Below are 18,233 nucleotides of genomic sequence, written 5' to 3' on the forward strand. Positions count from 1 at the left end.
GTCATAGTAATCTCCCTAGCAAGTTGAAGTTGTATTTCAGTGTTTGAGCATTGTTGTCTAAAAATAACAAAACCACGGTTTTTGAGATTAGAGGCAAAAGAGGTCAGCTTGCTTACTTTAAGTCTTCTGAGACACGTCTGACTTCTGACTTTTCTAATTTCAGCTAAGTTCTAGTGCAGCCTGAGCCTTGCTCTCATAGTTAAGCTCTTGTGTATATCACAACAGTATGAGTTACTGCTGACACAGTCATCATTCTTGTTCTTCCTAGTATTTCTTTCACTCTTTTGCTGATGCCATTATGAAAAATAGTGCTGACACAGCCTTAAAGTCACTTAATATCCTTTCTTATTTATGTGGCTGACTTGTCTGAAATTTTTGTTTGCAAAGAGGATATTAATGATCACGGAGGAGCATTTGTTTAGAGTCTCTTCTTACAGGTTTTATAAATTTAATATACTGAAGTACTCTACAAACTAAATTTTAAAAACTACTAAAAAAGCAAAAGCAGCCAATAAGAGAAAGTATTTGTGATCTTAACCTGAACATAAAGAGACATAACAACAAAGCTTGCTTCCACTGTTGCCTAGTTAATTGTGATGGAGTTTATGCTTTCATTTCTTAGTGTAATCCATCATTAATCCCCATTTTTTATTATAAAATATGGATTTATATCTTACCACACCAAAACATTTGCTATAAATGCTTTCAATACATGGTCTTTATTGTATTTAGGATAAAGTATCAGAAGTGTTACCTATACTCTGTATTCATTTTCAATATTCTTATAAAAATGCTCTCTGTTTATAATTTGATTGATAAAATAATGAAGGAATATAAAAAATTATTTGAAAACAAAATTCAGTATGAGAACATTGAAACTTGGGGTAGACTGCAATGCTAAAACCATCAAAAACTGTCAGTTTTCACCATGAGTATAATTCTGTTCATAGCTTGTCAATCTAAGATTTATTTTTATAATGCTGAATAGATTTTGTCATAGATAGGTCAATGAGCTAAAAAAAAAAAACTTACCTATATGAGTAACATGTCATTTATAATACTAACATTTTAAACATTAAAACATAACAGAATTACCAATCAGTAATAACTCACAGCATAATGAAAATTAAATAAAAATTTTAAACAAATTTGGTTGAAAGTCAATTAGAAACCAAAATATATTTTTACAAATGTTTCAATATCCTTAATATTTCAGTTTTAAAACTGCATATTTGTTTAACAAATACCTTTAATAATAAATATTGCATGCTATTGATGATTTTTCTTCAAAGTTCTTTAAAAGCATTTTCTAAATTAATTTCAATGATATAATAAAATAGTTCAAATAAGATTTTTTAAATTGTATTATTTATAGATATATACCTAGATATATAAGGCCAAGTAAAATTAATTCACATATTTGTACAAATGAACCATGTTGTTTTTATAAAATATAAATAAAACTGGATAATTCAAACATATCAGTATGATATTACAATTGCAACATTTCTTCTGAGATATTGTAACATCACCTTTTATACTCAGTAGGAGTATGGTAGAAAAGTTATATCATGACTTAATGGACAACTTTATATTTCACCATATCACACTTGTAATCATGACAGATAATTAGATAATCACATATATTAGTAGTTTATCAAAAACCGAGTGGTGTAAAATAAATTTATATTATCACTCAAGCTATAACACAGGTGAAATTTGAGCTTCTGGAAGTTGGCAAATGTTAGTATTTTGCAACTTTTACATAGTGCCACTTAAATTTAAAATTCAAGTTCCAGACTTCCCTGGCAGCTCAGGGGCAAAGAATCTGACTGCCAGTGCAGGAGACACAGGTTCGGTCCCTGATCCGGGAGGAGCCCATGTGCCTCGGAGCAACCAAGCACAGGCACCCTGGAGCCCGTGCTCCACACCCTCACACCACAGCTAAAGAGTAGTCCCCACCTGCGGCAACAGGGGGAAGCCCCGAGCAGCAACTGGGACCCAGTACAGCCAAAAATAATAATGAAATAAATTTTAAAAATAAGTAAAGTTCAAATTCCAAAACAGCCTACATCCTGGGTTCTATTTAATAACATAGTCACTTACTCCTTAATGGAAGCTTGTATAAAAATGAAGTGAAGTGAAGTGAAGCCGCTCAGTCGTGTCTGACTCTTTGCGACCCCATGGACTGACTGTAGCTTACAAGGCTCCTCTGTCCATGGGACTCTCCAGGCAAGAGTACTGGAGTGGGTTGCCATTGCCTTCTCCAGGGGATCTTCCCAACCCAGGAAACAAATCCAGGTCTCCTGCAATGCAGGCAGACGCTTTACCATCTGAGCCACCAGGGAAGCCCATAAAATGAAAAACTTATATTAAACAACATATAGAAATCATATCCCCCCTCCACTTTTCTTCTAGGATGTTCAAGAACGTCACTGCTTCTGGTACAATAAACTCTACTTCAGATTCAGACATACAAGTTTGGATATAACGCACACAACTCTTTATAAAATTAGTGATCTCATTAAATCATTTAATCCTAAAGTAAAAACAAATAACGTATCAAAGATTTTAGCTATGTTTTGAGTTCATCACACTGAATATTAAGTTCTCATTTTCCTTCCTATATATTGAGATATCCTATACACATTTAAAATATAACATCAATTGCTATTACCTTATCAATTATGGGATAGTTTATCTTTGTTATCAAATATTGCAATCTAAAATATTTTTATTTAGAAAACTTGTAGTATTTTGAAATCAACGGATAACTAATCAGACTGTATTTAGTTCTAATAACTAAAAGAGAATTCTTCTAGAATACTACCATTTATATTTTGGGTTACATTTCTTTTGTTGGGTAGCTAATTTTTTTCATGCATCAGTTGGCATTTTCAAACACGTCTCATGATCAGATAAGCCCAACATGACATGGGATCAAACTTTCACTGAGAGTTCCAAACAATTAAAGAGAAATGCACTTACCATGTTCCAGCCGGGATAGAGGTAGTCTGTGCCAACGAACTCAAAGTAGTGAGCAAACCCTTCCTTCAGCCACACGTCTTCCCACCACACGGGAGTCACGAGGTCACCAAACCACTGCCATCACAGATGAATGGGCATCAGATAAAAATCACCTCTAGCCAGTTATCTCATCTAGGATTAAATGTATTCAACTATGACGATCACAACTGGAATTCATTTTCTAACTGATTTTGTGATCCTAAAATAGGTTATAACAAGACTATTAACTGAACTACTTGGGTGATGCTAATTTTTTAATAAGTGCATGCAGGGTAGAACAAAAATAAAATGATCAAGGAACAGGAAAAGAATATTTAACCTAGGAAAGAAAGGACTCAGGAGAAAAAAAAAAAATTGTTGACAGTTGTCTTCAAATATTTGAAGACCTAATATTTAGAAGAAGCTTGGGTTCTGTGGCCCTGCAGGAGACAAATCAGGACTAATTGTTGGAAATTGGGCTTTGTCAATTGGTGAAGTGAAGTCAAGTGAAGTCGCTCAGTCGTGTCCGACTCTTTGCGACCCCATGGACTGTAGCCTACCATGCTCCTCCGTCCCTGGGATTCTCCAGGCAGGAATACTGGAGTGGGTTGCCATTTCCTTCTCCAGGAGATCTTCCCAACCCAGGGATCAAACCTGGGTCTCCCATATTGCAGGCAGATGCTTTACCATCTGAGCCACCAGGAAAGCCTGTCAATTGGTAGAGGTTGCTAAAAATGCAGGAGACCCCCTAACAGACTAAAATGGATGAAGATGGAAAATACTGCCTCAAGAAGTAGTGAGCTCACCACAGGAAGTACTGGAGCAGCACCTTCCAGTGGCAGAGGCAATTCACAGACAACGTCAGCTGACCGAAAGAACCGAAGGCTTTCAAGATGCTCCACGCCTGACTCTCCATGATCCTATGATAATGAGTTTTGGACCAAAAAACCCCCTAAGATCACGTCAGGAAAAATGATGTTGTAATTTTTAATTGGTGTTTTGATTAGATCATGATGCATTACTCTGAATTCCTTGCTGAGTTCAGAAAAAGCTTAAAGGAATTCTTTTTTCATTAAAAAAACAAAACAAACAAAAAACATTATATACCAGGAACTATGACGCTTGGGATTTAATGATGAAAAGTTAGACAACATCCCTTCTGAGGCAGGGAACACTTTATTGCGGAGGAAGGGACAATGAGGTGAGATAGAAAATAAAAAAGAAACAAAGAAACAATAGAATTTCAGGTCCTATTAAAACGTGATATGTATGGGGGAGGGGTTGCTTTAGATTGTAAAAGCCAAAAGGTTCTCTCTAACCAGATGACATTTGAGCTCAGACTTTAATGATAAGAAGGAGCCATGAGAAAGCCTTAGGCAAGAGGATTTCAGGCATTTATAAGTAACTCTTAGTGTGAAGATTCTAAGTGGGAGTGAGCTATTTAAGAAACAGAAGGAAAAGACAGTCAGGCAAGTATCAGATCATAGCTCTACGGCTTTAAGAGCTAAATAGCTTGGTGGCAGAGCGTTTCAGCGTTTCAATATTAATAATAAAGTATCTCTTACTCAAAAGGATCTCTAATCGAAATACAAATACAAGATAATTCTGAACATGCTGATGACCACAAGTTAAATGATATTTTAAGTATTTTTTATTCTTGATCAGCAATTAAAAGTCTATCTTAAAAACTGCAATAAGAAGTAGGTGAGGAGAGACAGTAATGTAGAAAATACTTTGGCGTTGACAGTGGAAATTATTATGTGTTTCTCCCAGCTTCTGGTTCATTTCCTCATAGTAAGTAGCTGAACATCACTAAGCTAAAACAAGAAAGTAACTGAGAGTCTGGAACAAATGAAATCCAGTTCTAGGAACAACGACTGTCAGTATGCTCTTATTTCAAAAGAACTCTACATGTAACTTGTGTCTAGGAACATTCAAAAAGGAATCAGTTTTTGCATCAAAGAATTATATGATTAGCTGGAAACCACTTTTAGCACAATAGAGAAGCACTAGTTATCTCTACTATGGATCCGCTCAAGTCACTCAAGCAAGGAACACATGCCCTAGCTGAGCAGCATGGCTGGTACAAACACCACACAGGTTCACTGCAGAAGGCTGACATTTAGGTAAATAGTCACGTGGCCCGGAACAATTGATCATGAAGTCTGTGTTCATGTATTAGCATTTACCTATTCAGCTTTCTTCACTGACAACATTTTCTACCTCTCTTTAAGGTTTTCAAACTTTTTAAAACGATAACAAGTTGAAGTCTTACGGTTTCACACTGAGATTTCTGGTGTTTTCACTTACAAACTATCCATAGTTTCCCGTCACCAGGACAACGTCCTTTTTATTAAAGCACAGACGTTTATTTTCAGTTATTCTTTTCATTAGAATCAAGATTCAAATTGGTATTGTGAAGTCTCTGTAATACCTTTCGCTCACTGTAGTAAAGTGCATGAAATTAATTTTATCTTAGCTTCACGACAAAGCAGACTAATTTACATATGAATTTCTAAACATGCCAAGACAAAAAAAAATCAATCATTTCAGAACAAAGAGTCTGTGGCTGAGTTAGTGAAAGACTTCCTAAGTGTCTGTGTGATGGGAGAAGGGGAATAACAAATTGATTTCAGCAGAAGCAAATTTCGACATGTACACAGAACTCAGCTGCATCTTGCAGCAATGCAATAAATCATCACCATCACTGCACTTATCAAATATACACACCAATAATCACAAGGAAATAAAGCAAGGTTGACAAAGAATAGTGAGTGGGTGGGGTCTCCAAAGAGCCTGCTGGGTAGCGATGCCATCTCACTCCTCACCTAAACTGAATGACAGTTCCTCATTCAGTACAATCTGTGCCCTTGCTTTCGTTTGTACTGTCATTTAAGAAAAGTGACATATCTTCTGGAAAGCACTACACAGTGCTCTACACCGAATTAAAACTCAATTGGGGGGATAACAATTGAACTCCTAATCTAACTGTCTGATATCATTTCACATCCTCCATAGTTTGCAATTATACTTACACCTGATCCTTTTTTCATACCTGGTGACATATCTCATGAACAATGACCATGGTGACATCCAGCAAATAAGAAATAGACGAAACACTGGGATCCAGCAGTATTCTTTGTTCCACAAAAATACTTAGTCCCCAGTTCTCCATAGCAGCATACGGATGCTTAGGCACAGCTAAAAGATCTAGAAATAAAATAAAACAATTCCAAAGGCTTTAACAAACACATTAGATTCTAAACGCATGTCCAACAAAAGTCCAGAAATTCTCATTAAAAAGAATACTTGCTCTTTCTTAGTAATTTTTTTTTCTAAATTAAACTACCTGCCATTTCTACATGACAGCAGAAATATGGGCTATCACTGTAAATGCTGGCCGTATCCATCCATCACAGTCCATTTTCAGACCAGTGGTGGAGGAGGTGGGAAGTATCAGCACCATTATTGATGCGCCTATCCTAATAAGCTGCAGAAAGTCAAGGAAACCAAATGCAGCAGGAATCTACAGAGTCAAAAGGCACTGTGCCTTCTGATGAAAATATATCAGCTCAATGCAGAGAATACTGTACTCTTGCTTTTACCTCAATATTGTTCAAAAGAAAACATCTCACAGTGGTTTAAAAATCTGACATGTCCTATTTGTAATTGCTTAATTTTAATGTATTTTTGAGTTCTGTTAAAAATAAAATGTTACATGTAAATATAGCTCATATAAAGAAAGTTATAATGGACGATGTAGTATCAAAAGGACTATTGAGGGAACCTGCAGACTTTGGTTCTGGTCCTGCCTCCATCATTAACTAAATATATGACATCAATAAATCACTTAATTTCTCAAGACCACAATTCTCTCACCTACAAAATGAGGTTATTAGACATCATAATCTCTAAAATCCCTTCCAGCTCCAAAAATCTATGATTAGATGATTTTAAGATTTCTGCTTACTTTAAAAGCTGGTAAAGGTATTATATTATCAACTTTTGGTTAAGGTGACACAGTAAGTTCATGCTTTGATGTACTCCTTCTGCTCCAAACACATAGCAATGATAAATAAAATATAAAAAGGAAAAACTAAACATCATCTCCAGGCTGGAAAATAAACCTCTCCATGGACCAGAAATGGTACATAAATGCAAAGTAGTGATTGCAAGTGAAGCCACAGGCCTGCTGAGGTCTGGCTCCAGGAGCAAGCAGTGGCATCTGGGAATTGGCTCCAGCAGGATCTACCGGAATTAAAAGGATCTAAGCCAAGTTGATGGCTTGTTGCCAGCAGCTGAGATAGGGCATGAATGCTCAGGAGAAGGGCTGAAAATAGTTGGTGGTCAGTGCTTCTTGGGAAAGCCAGCAAGCAGCGACGTAAGGATTCAAACCCTGGCAAGCTGGCTCCACTTAACCATATAAACCCTGGAGTCACAGCCCAGGATGCTAAGAAAAAAACGGTACAAGAATGTTGCTGCGGTACCATTTGTAAAAGCGAAAGAAGAAACTACATGCCTTTCACCAAGATACTGGACAGAGAAACTGTGAAACAGTTCTTAAAAAGAAATACCATACAACAGTTGAAACAGTCTCATCACAAACTTCTAACACTACATGTATCAGCATGGATAATCAGAAAAACATAATGCTGAGGGGACAAAGTGTAGAATGCCCTTTATCATACACTACTTAAAAGCAAGCCGAATAGTACCATAGGTGGAAAATGGGTATTCACACATGCACACTCATGCTCAGACAAACAGCAGTGGTAAATGCACACAGAATCACACACGTTCAGGAACGACAAACACCAAATTCAGAATTAGGATCGCTTCAGGGTAAAAAGGAGAAAGAAGGAATGAGGGGCAGTCTTTTACGTTTCTGGAATCAATTTTGATTGTATGCAAATGGCATAGGCAGAGAGGGGGTTGTCTCACATCCATCAATAAGCAGTTCCAACAGAGTGACCCACTGTTCTGTTCAATTCTGATACTATCTATCCAAAGACAGAATCAGATTCCACAGGATAAAGGTTCAGTCCTGTAAGACTACACACCACCCCCCACTTCAGAAATCAGTCCCAAGCCTGGGTTGTTATCTTTGCTTCTGATCTATAGGTTAAAGACTGGAGGTTCCACCACCCCCCTCAAATCAGGATGCAACTGAAAGATTAGGTTGTTACCTGCACTTCTCACCAACTGGCTATAAATCAGAGATTCCCATAACGTTTGATTAATTTGCTAGAGCAGCACACAGAACTCAGAGACATTTAATTTCCAGATCACCAGTTTGTTATAAAGCTATCTAAGGAACAACCAGATGGAAGAGACATCTGAAAGGGTGAAAAGCATCCGCGCCCTCTCATAGACGTGCCACTCTCCCCAGATCTCCACCTGCTCACCCACCTGGAAGCTCTCTGCACCCATACCTTTGGCGTTTTATGGAGACTTCACTAGAGAGGGATGGTTGATTAAATCATTGGCTACTGAGGCATGAAGTCAGTCTCCAGCCCTTTTCCCCTCATTCTCAAGGCCAAGGAGTGAGACTAAAAGTTCCAACCCTCTAATCACAAGGTTAGTTTTCCCTGCAACCAGCCTTCATCCTTAGGTGAGTTTCAAAAGTCACTTTATTAACGTAACAAAAGACAACTTTAGGTTTCTCTTCACTTGGAAAATTCTGAAGGTCTTGGGAACTGTAAGCCAGAAAACGTGTGAGAAATCTGAATGACGTGGATATATTTCTTATAAATCACAACATCACAGAGGGTCATATACAATGGATTTCAAATGCAGTTAGTTTTGTCTTGGCCACTCCATGCGCTGTGCAGTATGCAGCAGCTCAGGTCCCCGTTCTCCAGTCGGGGATCAAACTCATGCCCCCTGCAATGGAACTACAGAGTCTTAGCCACTGAACCACGAGGGAATTCTTCCAGCATTTTGTTTCGTTTCATTTTACTTTTTAGCCTTTGGCCACACCTCATGGCATGTGCGATCTTAGTTCCCTGACCGGGCATCGAACCTGTACCCCACTGCATTGGAAGGCAGAGTCTTAACGACTGGACCAAGGAAGTACCCCCAATGTGTTTTCAATTTTTCAAAGCTGATAATGGATCCATGGGTATTACTTATAATATTATTGATTCTTTTCTGTATTCTTTAAATATTTCCTAATAAGAAGAAAATTAAATGGTCAAGTCTTAAATCTAATTTTCATTTATTCATGATGTTAACAAACAGCTAAGCATTTGCTGTGTCCTTAAGTTTGTGTGCATGCTCAGTTGCTCATCATGTCCAACTCTTTGGGACCCTGTGGACTGTAGTCCGCCAGGCTCCTCTGTCCATGGGATTTTCCAGGCAAGTATACTGGAGTGGGTTGCCATTTCCTACTTCAGGGAATCTTCCCAACCCAGGGATCAAAGTCGCTTCTACTTTTTATTCCTGCATTGGCAGGCAGAATCTTTACTGCTGAGCCACTGGGGCAGCCCCCGTGTAAGTCTGAGATGTGTATTAAAATAAGTCAAGTGTGGCCCCTGTATTCACTACAGGGAAACATGACAACTTAACACAAGAAATAAAGAATAAAAAGTGCTGTGAAAGAGAGAGAATATCAGATCTAGTTCTTGAAAGAGGTAGCATTTGAGTTGGATTTCTGAAAACAAGTAGGATTTCAACGGGCACATAGAGATACTACGTGCAGTCATTTACACAAGCATGTATCTTTGAGTGCCTCTTTTCTCAATACAAGCATTGTTCTGCCCTCAAGGCTCTTTGTCCCCTGCTCTCGTGGCACTCACATGTGGGTGTGTGTAGGAGGAAGAGATCAATTAACAAGTCATAAATGAATGACAGAAACTGAGCAAATGACAAATGCTATAAAAATAATAATAATAGAGAAAGACAGTAATTGGTGGAGTGATTGGGTGGAGCGTGATCAAGGGAGGCATCTGTAAGGCCATCACATCTCACTTGAGACGTGAGTAATGGTAGAAGCCACCTGTCTGAAGATATGCGGAAGTATAGTTTTCTAAGAAGAGGGGACAAAAACTGCACAGACCTAAGGAGGGAATGAGACACTGGGCAAACAGAGTGAGGCTGACGTGGCTGAGGCAGCAGAGAAGAAGAGCACGGGTGTGAGAACTGTGCAGAGCGCAAGGATGGAGCAAAGAGACACACTTCCACTTGAGATTTTATTTTGAGGCCTCCCCTAAACAAAGTAGGCAACAGAACAACACTATGTGTCACCTCTGTCTGCCACCAGCAGATGGCAGCAGCAGTAGCAGGTCTGGTGCCATTTACTTGTAGGAACACCTGGACTTATGAACAAGACTGTTGCAAAAGAGAGTCACTTCTGGTCCCTGGAGACTTCCAAGAGCCAGGGGCACTCAGGTCCCCAGGAATAAGTGAGCAAGTCAGGCCACACCCTGGGATATGGACTGGCTCAAAGGGCATAGCGAGGACTCCAGACACAGGCCAGATGCAGAGTCTAAAAGTTTGGAATAAAGAAGAAGGTACATCTGACGGCAGTCATCACACAGCCACAGTCTGACCCGCAGCCTGAGCGTGTGCACTGAGGGGGCAGCTGAAGGCCGGTGCCAAAGGCCTCAGGCAACGGTAGCCTAAGCAGACCGGTGACTCGTTAGTTTCCAGAGGTCTAAGGGCAGAGGCGTCAGACCTGAAAGACAAAGCTGGACTTCAACCAGACAAGGAGTCCTGAGTAAACAGAGTCAGATACAGACAAAGGGGTTGAGAGCAAGAGAAACACAGAAGGGTCAGCAATAGAAGGCAGCTTCTCAGACACTCACAGGCTTTATTACTGATAGAGGGAACCATGTCTATGGCTGGCAGAGCAGGAGATTATTCTTCTACAGCCATAATAACCCAATGTCAAAGCACAGAGAAACCTGGATTTTACTGCACTACTGAGAGACACTTTGTGCCTTTCTGCTCTGTAGGGATTCCCTGGTGGCTCAGTGGTAAAAAAAAATATCCACCTGCTGGTATAGGAGACACGGGTTTGATCCCTGGGTCAGGAAGATCCCCAGGAGAAGGAAATGGCAACCTGCTCCAGTATTCTTGCCTGGAAAATTAGAGGAACTTGGCAGGCTACAGTCCATGGAGTCGCAAAAGAGTTGGACACGACTAAGCAACTGAGTACACACATATTCTGCTCTGTATCTTTATCTCATAAATAGTTCTAAATTTTAAGAACATCTGCAGGAAGCATACATCCACGTAAAGACTTGTACACAAATTTTCGTTAACAGTTTTACTTCCAGTACTCCCAAACTGGAAATCCAATGTCCATCAATATTTGAGTGACTAATGTGTGATGCACCCACAGAATAAAATACTATTAGGCAATAAAAAGAAAGAACTGTCAATACATGCAACAACATGGGTGAACCCCAAAATAGTTATGCTGAGTAAAAAGGAAGAAAAAATATATATGCTGTATGATTCATGTCATTTATATATAGAAAATGAAAACTAATCTATAATGTCAAAATGCAGATCAGTACTTGCCTGGGGACAAAGATTAGAGGGGTTAAAATAGAAGAAATGTTTGGAAGTGATGGATCGGTTTATTATGGTGATGATTTCATTAGTGTAATACATATCTTAATACTTCAAACTGTACATTTTACACATGTGCATGTCACATACACTGCACGTCACCATACCTCAATGAAGCTGTTAAAATATATATTTTCAGGGACTTCCCTGGTGGTCCAGTGGTTAAGAATTCACCTGCCAAAGGAGGGGACATGGGTCCTATCCCTGGTCTGGGAACTTAAGATCCTACATGCCTCAGAGCAACTAAGCCCATGTGGTACAAGTACTGAAGCCTGTGCTCTCTGGAGCTTGTACTCTGCAGCAGGAGCAGCCTCCACAAGAAACTCGCACACGGAATGAAGACGCCCCCACGCTCCGCAACTAGAGAGAGCCTGAGCACAGCAACGAAAAGCCTGTGCCTCAAGAAAGACCTAGTGCAGACAAAAATAAAAACGATTTTAAAAATAATAATAAATAATAAATTTAAAAATATATCTTCAGTACTGAAATACTCCATTGCTTAACTTTGAAGATAAGATGTATTCACAAATTGTTTTAATTTTGCAAAATAAATTTGTCATGAGGTTACATCCATGAAAATGTTCAACCACAACTTTGTCATATGCCTTGATAATAGAAGTAAGAAAACTCAAATGTTTCAGGGTCTAATTTACTTGGAAATTCAAAGAAAATCCAGGATAAAATTGTGCATAGGCATCTGTTCCCAATTAATTACTATAGTCCTAAAAACTAGAGGCAGATAGCAAATATTCATATAATAGCAGTGAATGTGATTACATACATTACCCATTACCATAAAAATCTGCCTTTCTCTACTTGCTCCCTTCAGTGCACTAGAATTTGCTTTCTACTTTTAACACTATTTAAACAGCTCTCACTAAGATTACAAAATATGGAGACCTCTGGGTTTTTTCTTAGATATTGCTGAGAATTATACTGTTAACTGAGCTTCCCTGGTGGCTCAGATGGTAAAGCGTCTGCCCACAATGCAGGAGACCTGGGTTCGAACCCTGGGTTGGGAAGATCCCCTGGAGAAGGAAATGGCAACCCACTCCAGTATTCTTGCCTGGAGAATCCCACGGACGGAGGAGCATGGTGGGCTACAGTCCACGGGGTCGCAAAGAGTCAGACACGGCTGAGTGAGCTTCACTTTCACATACTGTTATTAGGGTCTGTCGTAGTTTCTCCTCTACTTCTCAGATCAGCATTTCTTGTTGTTGGTGTATTTTGTTGTTTGTTTTATTTTCTTGTCATCTTCTAACTTTTGAAAACCAGAGTTCTAGGATTTCCATCTATGTGTGTGTGTTTTAACTCATTCTACTAGTTTTCTTTGAGTGTTCTCCCCTATTGCAATGTCATCTGTAATGACCCACACACCCAGATAGATAGTTCTCTTTGACTTCCAGGGGAAAATGTCTAAGCACCTTAGTAGTAGACTATTATTTGACAGCCCCCCAACTTCCCCTTCTAGTATAGTCCCCTCCTTTTAAATCTGGCTTAAACCTTAAGAAGCTTTTCCCTGATGGCTCAGTGGATAAAGAATCTACATGCAATACAGGAGACATCTCCTTTGTCTCCTGTATGCAGGTTTGATCCCTGGGTCCTCTGAAGGAAGACATGGCAACCCACTCTGGCATTCTTGCCATGAAAAATCCCATGGACAGAAAAGCATATCCGTGCTGTGCATGCTCAGTCACTCATTTGTGTCTGACTCTGAGACCCCATGGACTGCAGCCTGCCAGGCTCCTCTTGTCTATGGAGTTTTTCCAAGAAAGAATACTGGAGTGGGTTGCCGTGCCTCCAGGTAATCTTCCCAACCCAGGGACTGAACCTTGTGTCCTGAGTCTCCTGCATCAGCAGGCAGATTCTTTACCACTAGTGCCACCAGGGAAGCCCAAGCAACTAGGCAAGCATGCACACAAACCTTAAGAAAGCACTATAACTTCATCTTTTGGATTCTGGGGAAAGTCAGTCACTATGAAAACTGCACCACCACAAGGTGTCCCTGGGAGCTCAGCTGGTAAAGAGTCCGCCTGCAATGCAGGAGACCCTGTTTGATTCCTGGGTTGGGAAGATGCCCTGGAGAAAAGTTAGGCTACCCACTCTGGTATTCTTCAGCTTCCAAGGTGGCTCAGATGGTAAAGAATCCTCCTGCAACATGGGAGACTTGGGTTTGACCCCTGGGTTGGGTAGACCCCTGGAGGAGGGCATGACAACCCACTCCAATATTCTTGCCTGGAGAATCCCCATGGACAGAGGTGCCTGGGGGGCTACAGTCCATGAGGTCACCAAGAGTCGGACACATCTAAGCAACTAAGCATAGCACAGCACCCTGACAACACAACACTAAGGAACTGAAACCATGTAGAAATGTTCTGAGAGTCACAAAACAGAACCTAATATTGATAATCCATACAAACCAAAATCCAGTCTCTAGCATTAGCAGCAATGTTCTGGTTTGAAACTTCATATACTAGAAATAGACTTTAATGTATTCTACATTATTAAATAACTACTTAAAAAAAAAAAAACAGTGGGCTATATCAGGCCTCTCCTCCCTACCACAGTCAGGTCAGATTCTGAGCTCAGACTGATCAACAGAGTTCGTCATGCAGAGTCTTTCCTTTCTGATGACAAGTCATGCTGAATATAGCTTATAACTAGTCTTGCCTGATGTTGCAAAGCAGATATGTAACCATAACCAGTTCCTATTGGAGAAAGAAAATCAAATTCTGTGCTTCTGGTCATCAGTTTCTTGGTTTCACTCTCTGCTATGTGAAGCACTCTGCGGTTCCTTCAGCTTCTCTGCTGAGTATCACTCAGAGGCGCTCCCTCTAGACTACAGGTGCATTCTGAACTCTGTCCTGGCTCTTCTACCCCAAATCTGTGCTGCTGTCAAATCCCCAGGCTTCTGAACTAACTCTCCCTTCTATCTCCTTCCCATCCTTAGCTTTCACCCTCAGCACTGTCTTCCGCACTGTGTCCTCAGCAGCATCTCCATCACAACCCCAGTTGCCTTCCCAGCTCTGCAGCCTAGGCCTTCTTGGCAGAGGTCAGCAGACATAACAGTTAAAAAGTTGGAGCTTTAGAGTCCACACAAGTATGATCTAGGTCTAACATTTACTTGCTATGAAACTTCAAATAAATTGTTCAATCTCTCTCACCTTCTATCTCCTCATAGATAAAGTGAGGATATTAATGTACTATACTTGCAGGTTGTTGTGAAGAGTAAATGAGATGGTCCATGTAAAGCACTTAGTCCTAAGCACAAAACATGATAAACCAATGCCATCACTATTTGGGATCTAACCAGTCCATCCTCACCTTAGGCAATCTGATGCATGACAGGCCTACCTTTGTCTTTGAACAAAGATGTTGCATTCTGGTTTCTGAATGGAAAATATTGTTTATGATGTAAAGCAATACAGAATCCACCTAAGAACAAGCTTTAAAAAAAAAAGTCATAGGACACTCTCACTTTATTATTTAAGGACTCTAAATTTGAAGATTTAAAGGTTTAACAGGTTTTTAAAAAGTGGTGTTTTTATTATGTCATGACTGGCACTTGAAGATACTATTTACATAAGCATTGAAGTTTCTGTATTAAAAATAAAACTCCTTGCTCTGACAATTTCCATATGTGACTAGTATAAATATAAATTGCATTTGAAAATGAAGCATTAATAAGATAAAATTCATAGAAGTCATCTATTACTGGTATTTATAAAATGAAAAAAAAAAACATTTCTTCCTTCAAGTACATATTCTGAAGATTTTTTTTTTTTTTACTCACCAACTGATTAAGTTCTGAATAATTATTTTCAAATTCATTTGACAAAGAGGACTTTAAGCTTTGCTATCCCTGGATACGTTTCCACCAGATTTAAGGCCTACACAGGAAAAGAATCTAAAAAAGAGTGGATATATGTATTTGTATAACTGATTCACTTTGCTATACACTCAAAACTAACACAACATTGTAAACCAACTATACGCCAATGAAAATTTTTTTTTTTAATGTGAATCAGTACTTCAAAGCTTTAAAACAAAGCATGCTTATCCTGATGGACTTTGCGCATATTTCCATCAAAAAAGACTGGTTTCAGCTACATATTTTAGCCTGTAACAAAACTTTCATCAGTATCACTTGTACTCACAAGCCTAGCATTTAAGTTCTCAAACTGCTAGCATTCTACTGAATTAGCATTAGGCCATAATATGCAGTCAGTGTTTTTGCTGATCTTCCTACCACACACTCAAATGACTTTTTTTTTTCATCTCTGCAATCACTTTTCCTCGACACTTACTGATTACTGTCAACTGCAAAGGAGGAACACTTGTCAAGTTTTGCTTAATTCCCTTTTTCCCTGAAAAAGAATTTCTATGCCAAAGGACTTATCCCATATGCACAAGAAATGTTTGTCATTTTCTTACCCATTTAATTTTTAAAACTAGCTCTACTTTCATTTCATATTTTGTATCTTCTTTCAAGCACTTTCGAAACTCATGGTCTTTAATGGACATGATTAGGCATAAACATCAAAAACACACTAAATGATTCTTATTACCATCATTTGGTAACAGGCCAAGTTGACTAATGCTTGTTACACAACAAAGATTTGGTGCTATCTAAGAGAATGTAGGTGGTAAGTAAGTTTCCCTTATATGATGGTTTCATATATAGTATTTCTTTGTTTATTCCTGAAACAGTTATTCATTACCTAACATGAGCCAGACTAATCTGGACATTGGATATATAAACCTTGAACAATAAAGACACAGTCCCATTAAAACCTATGGAGCTTAAAAACCAATAGGGAATACAAATACGTTTAAACGTATCAGTATATATCATAGGCATGCATGAAGGAAACTGCAGTATAATACATGTGCTAACATGATGACGTGGTATAATACAGGCAACACAGAAGAGAGATTAAGAACACGGGCTCCGAAGCCAGGTAGGCTAGGGTCAAAACTCAATCCTGCTACCTAAGAGGCTTGTTATTTATCATTTCTGCTCCTCATTCTCCTTACCTGTAAAGTGATTACCATACTTGCAACTCTTTCACAGGGTTACTGTGAGGGCTACTGTTGGACCACAACTCTGAAGCATCTCTCACATTTCTGTATATCTTAAAAAGCATAGATAGCAACTGGCTTTTGTTCCAAACTACTTGTTAAAGATATCTGTGTAGCCAAACAGAGATAGTGCCCTCTGAAAAGCAAAGGAGTATATACCATGATTTATAAAATAACTAGATTTCTGAGGCTTACAGTTCCTTACTTAAGGAGAGTGCAATGCGATGGATCATATAGTAGGCGAGGAACTCTGGGCCTCTTTAATGTTACACTTGGGAATTGGGGTTCAGGGAACTGGCACAAAAATGCTGATACTCTGGCTACTGTTACAGCTAGAGCAATAAAGTTTTATTGTCTATAATCTCAGGGTTTCCTGTCTTCTGTCTACTTTCATGAAACAACAGCAGACTGACTTGTCAAGCTTGCAAACAGGATAAGATAAAAACCTCAGACTCTTTACAGTTCTTGACAACAATGTGAGTTAAGACATGTGAGGTGCTTAGAACAGTACCTAGCAGGTGGTAAGTTATGAGTATTGGGGCAGACAGGAAAATGCCCCTCCAAAGATGTCCATTCCTCCATTCCCAGAACCTGTGAATGTATTAGATTATTTGGCAAAGAGGAATTAAGGACACGAATGGAATTAAGGTTGCTAATCAGCTGACCTTAAAATGGAGGAGTATCCTGGATTATCCAGGTGGACTCAATATAATCACAAGTGTCCTGAAAAGTGAAAGCCAGAGGCAGAAGAGTCCGTGTCAGAGTGAGGAAACGAGAGAAAGACTCTGGAGCCTACGGTTGGTCTGGAAGATGGAGTAGGTCACAAGCCAAGGACTGAAGGGCTTCTAGAAATTGGAAATGGCAAGATAAAATTTAGAGATTCTCCCCTAAAGAAAAGCCTTAAGTGAAAGCAGTGTCATCTTGCCAGTGCAGAGAACCATAAGATAATGAATTTGTGCTGTTTTAAAGCACGATGGATGGTTTCCCTGGTGGCTCATATGGTGAAGAATCCGTCTGCAATGCAGGAGACGCAGGTTCAATCACAGTGTGGGGAAGATCCTGGGGAGAAGAAAATGGCAATCCACTCCAGTATTCTTGCCCAGGAACCCCATAGACAGAGGAGCCTGATGGCCTATAGTTCATGGGGCCACAAAGAGTCAGACTCAACCTAGTGATCAAACTACCAAGGATGTGGTAAGTTGTCCCAGCATCAGTAAGACACTGAGGATAATAGAATATTATCATCACCTTTATCACTATTACTATATTGATAAATGTACTACATTATTGTATTATGCTACTACATTACTATAACAATGTTACTATATTACTATCATTATTACCATATAAAAGAGGTTCCAGATCTTAACATGAAAATTGGGAAAAGCTTCCTAGAGAAAGTCAATTATGATCTGTTCAGTTAGCTGGAGGGAAAGTATATTTCAGGCTAAAGGTATGTGCAAACAAGTGAGAGAGAACACAGGACTTTCAATAAACAAAACCTGGGACAATACAGCTGACGTATATAGTAACAGATCCTCTTTAAGACATGCTGAGTTTGAGATTCT

The 18,233-nt window shown here is 39.2% G+C and overlaps 1 protein-coding gene across 1 annotated transcript in view; it reads right to left on the bottom strand.

Moving 5' to 3' along the window:
- The window catches only part of TRHDE (thyrotropin releasing hormone degrading enzyme), a 456,456-nt gene that overhangs the window by 207,487 nt on the left and 230,736 nt on the right, over positions 1-18,233 (bottom strand). The window contains exons 4-5 of the mRNA XM_040233874.1: positions 6,062-6,216; positions 2,989-3,102 (exon numbers count right to left, since the gene is read on the bottom strand). Coding sequence (XP_040089808.1) covers positions 2,989-3,102; positions 6,062-6,216 — 269 coding nt within the window. The remainder of the gene's footprint in view (positions 1-2,988; positions 3,103-6,061; positions 6,217-18,233) is intronic.

Source organism: Oryx dammah, unplaced genomic scaffold (assembly GCF_014754425.2).
Source record: "Oryx dammah isolate SB20612 unplaced genomic scaffold, SCBI_Odam_1.1 HiC_scaffold_29, whole genome shotgun sequence".
Taxonomy (NCBI): domain Eukaryota; kingdom Metazoa; phylum Chordata; class Mammalia; order Artiodactyla; family Bovidae; genus Oryx; species Oryx dammah.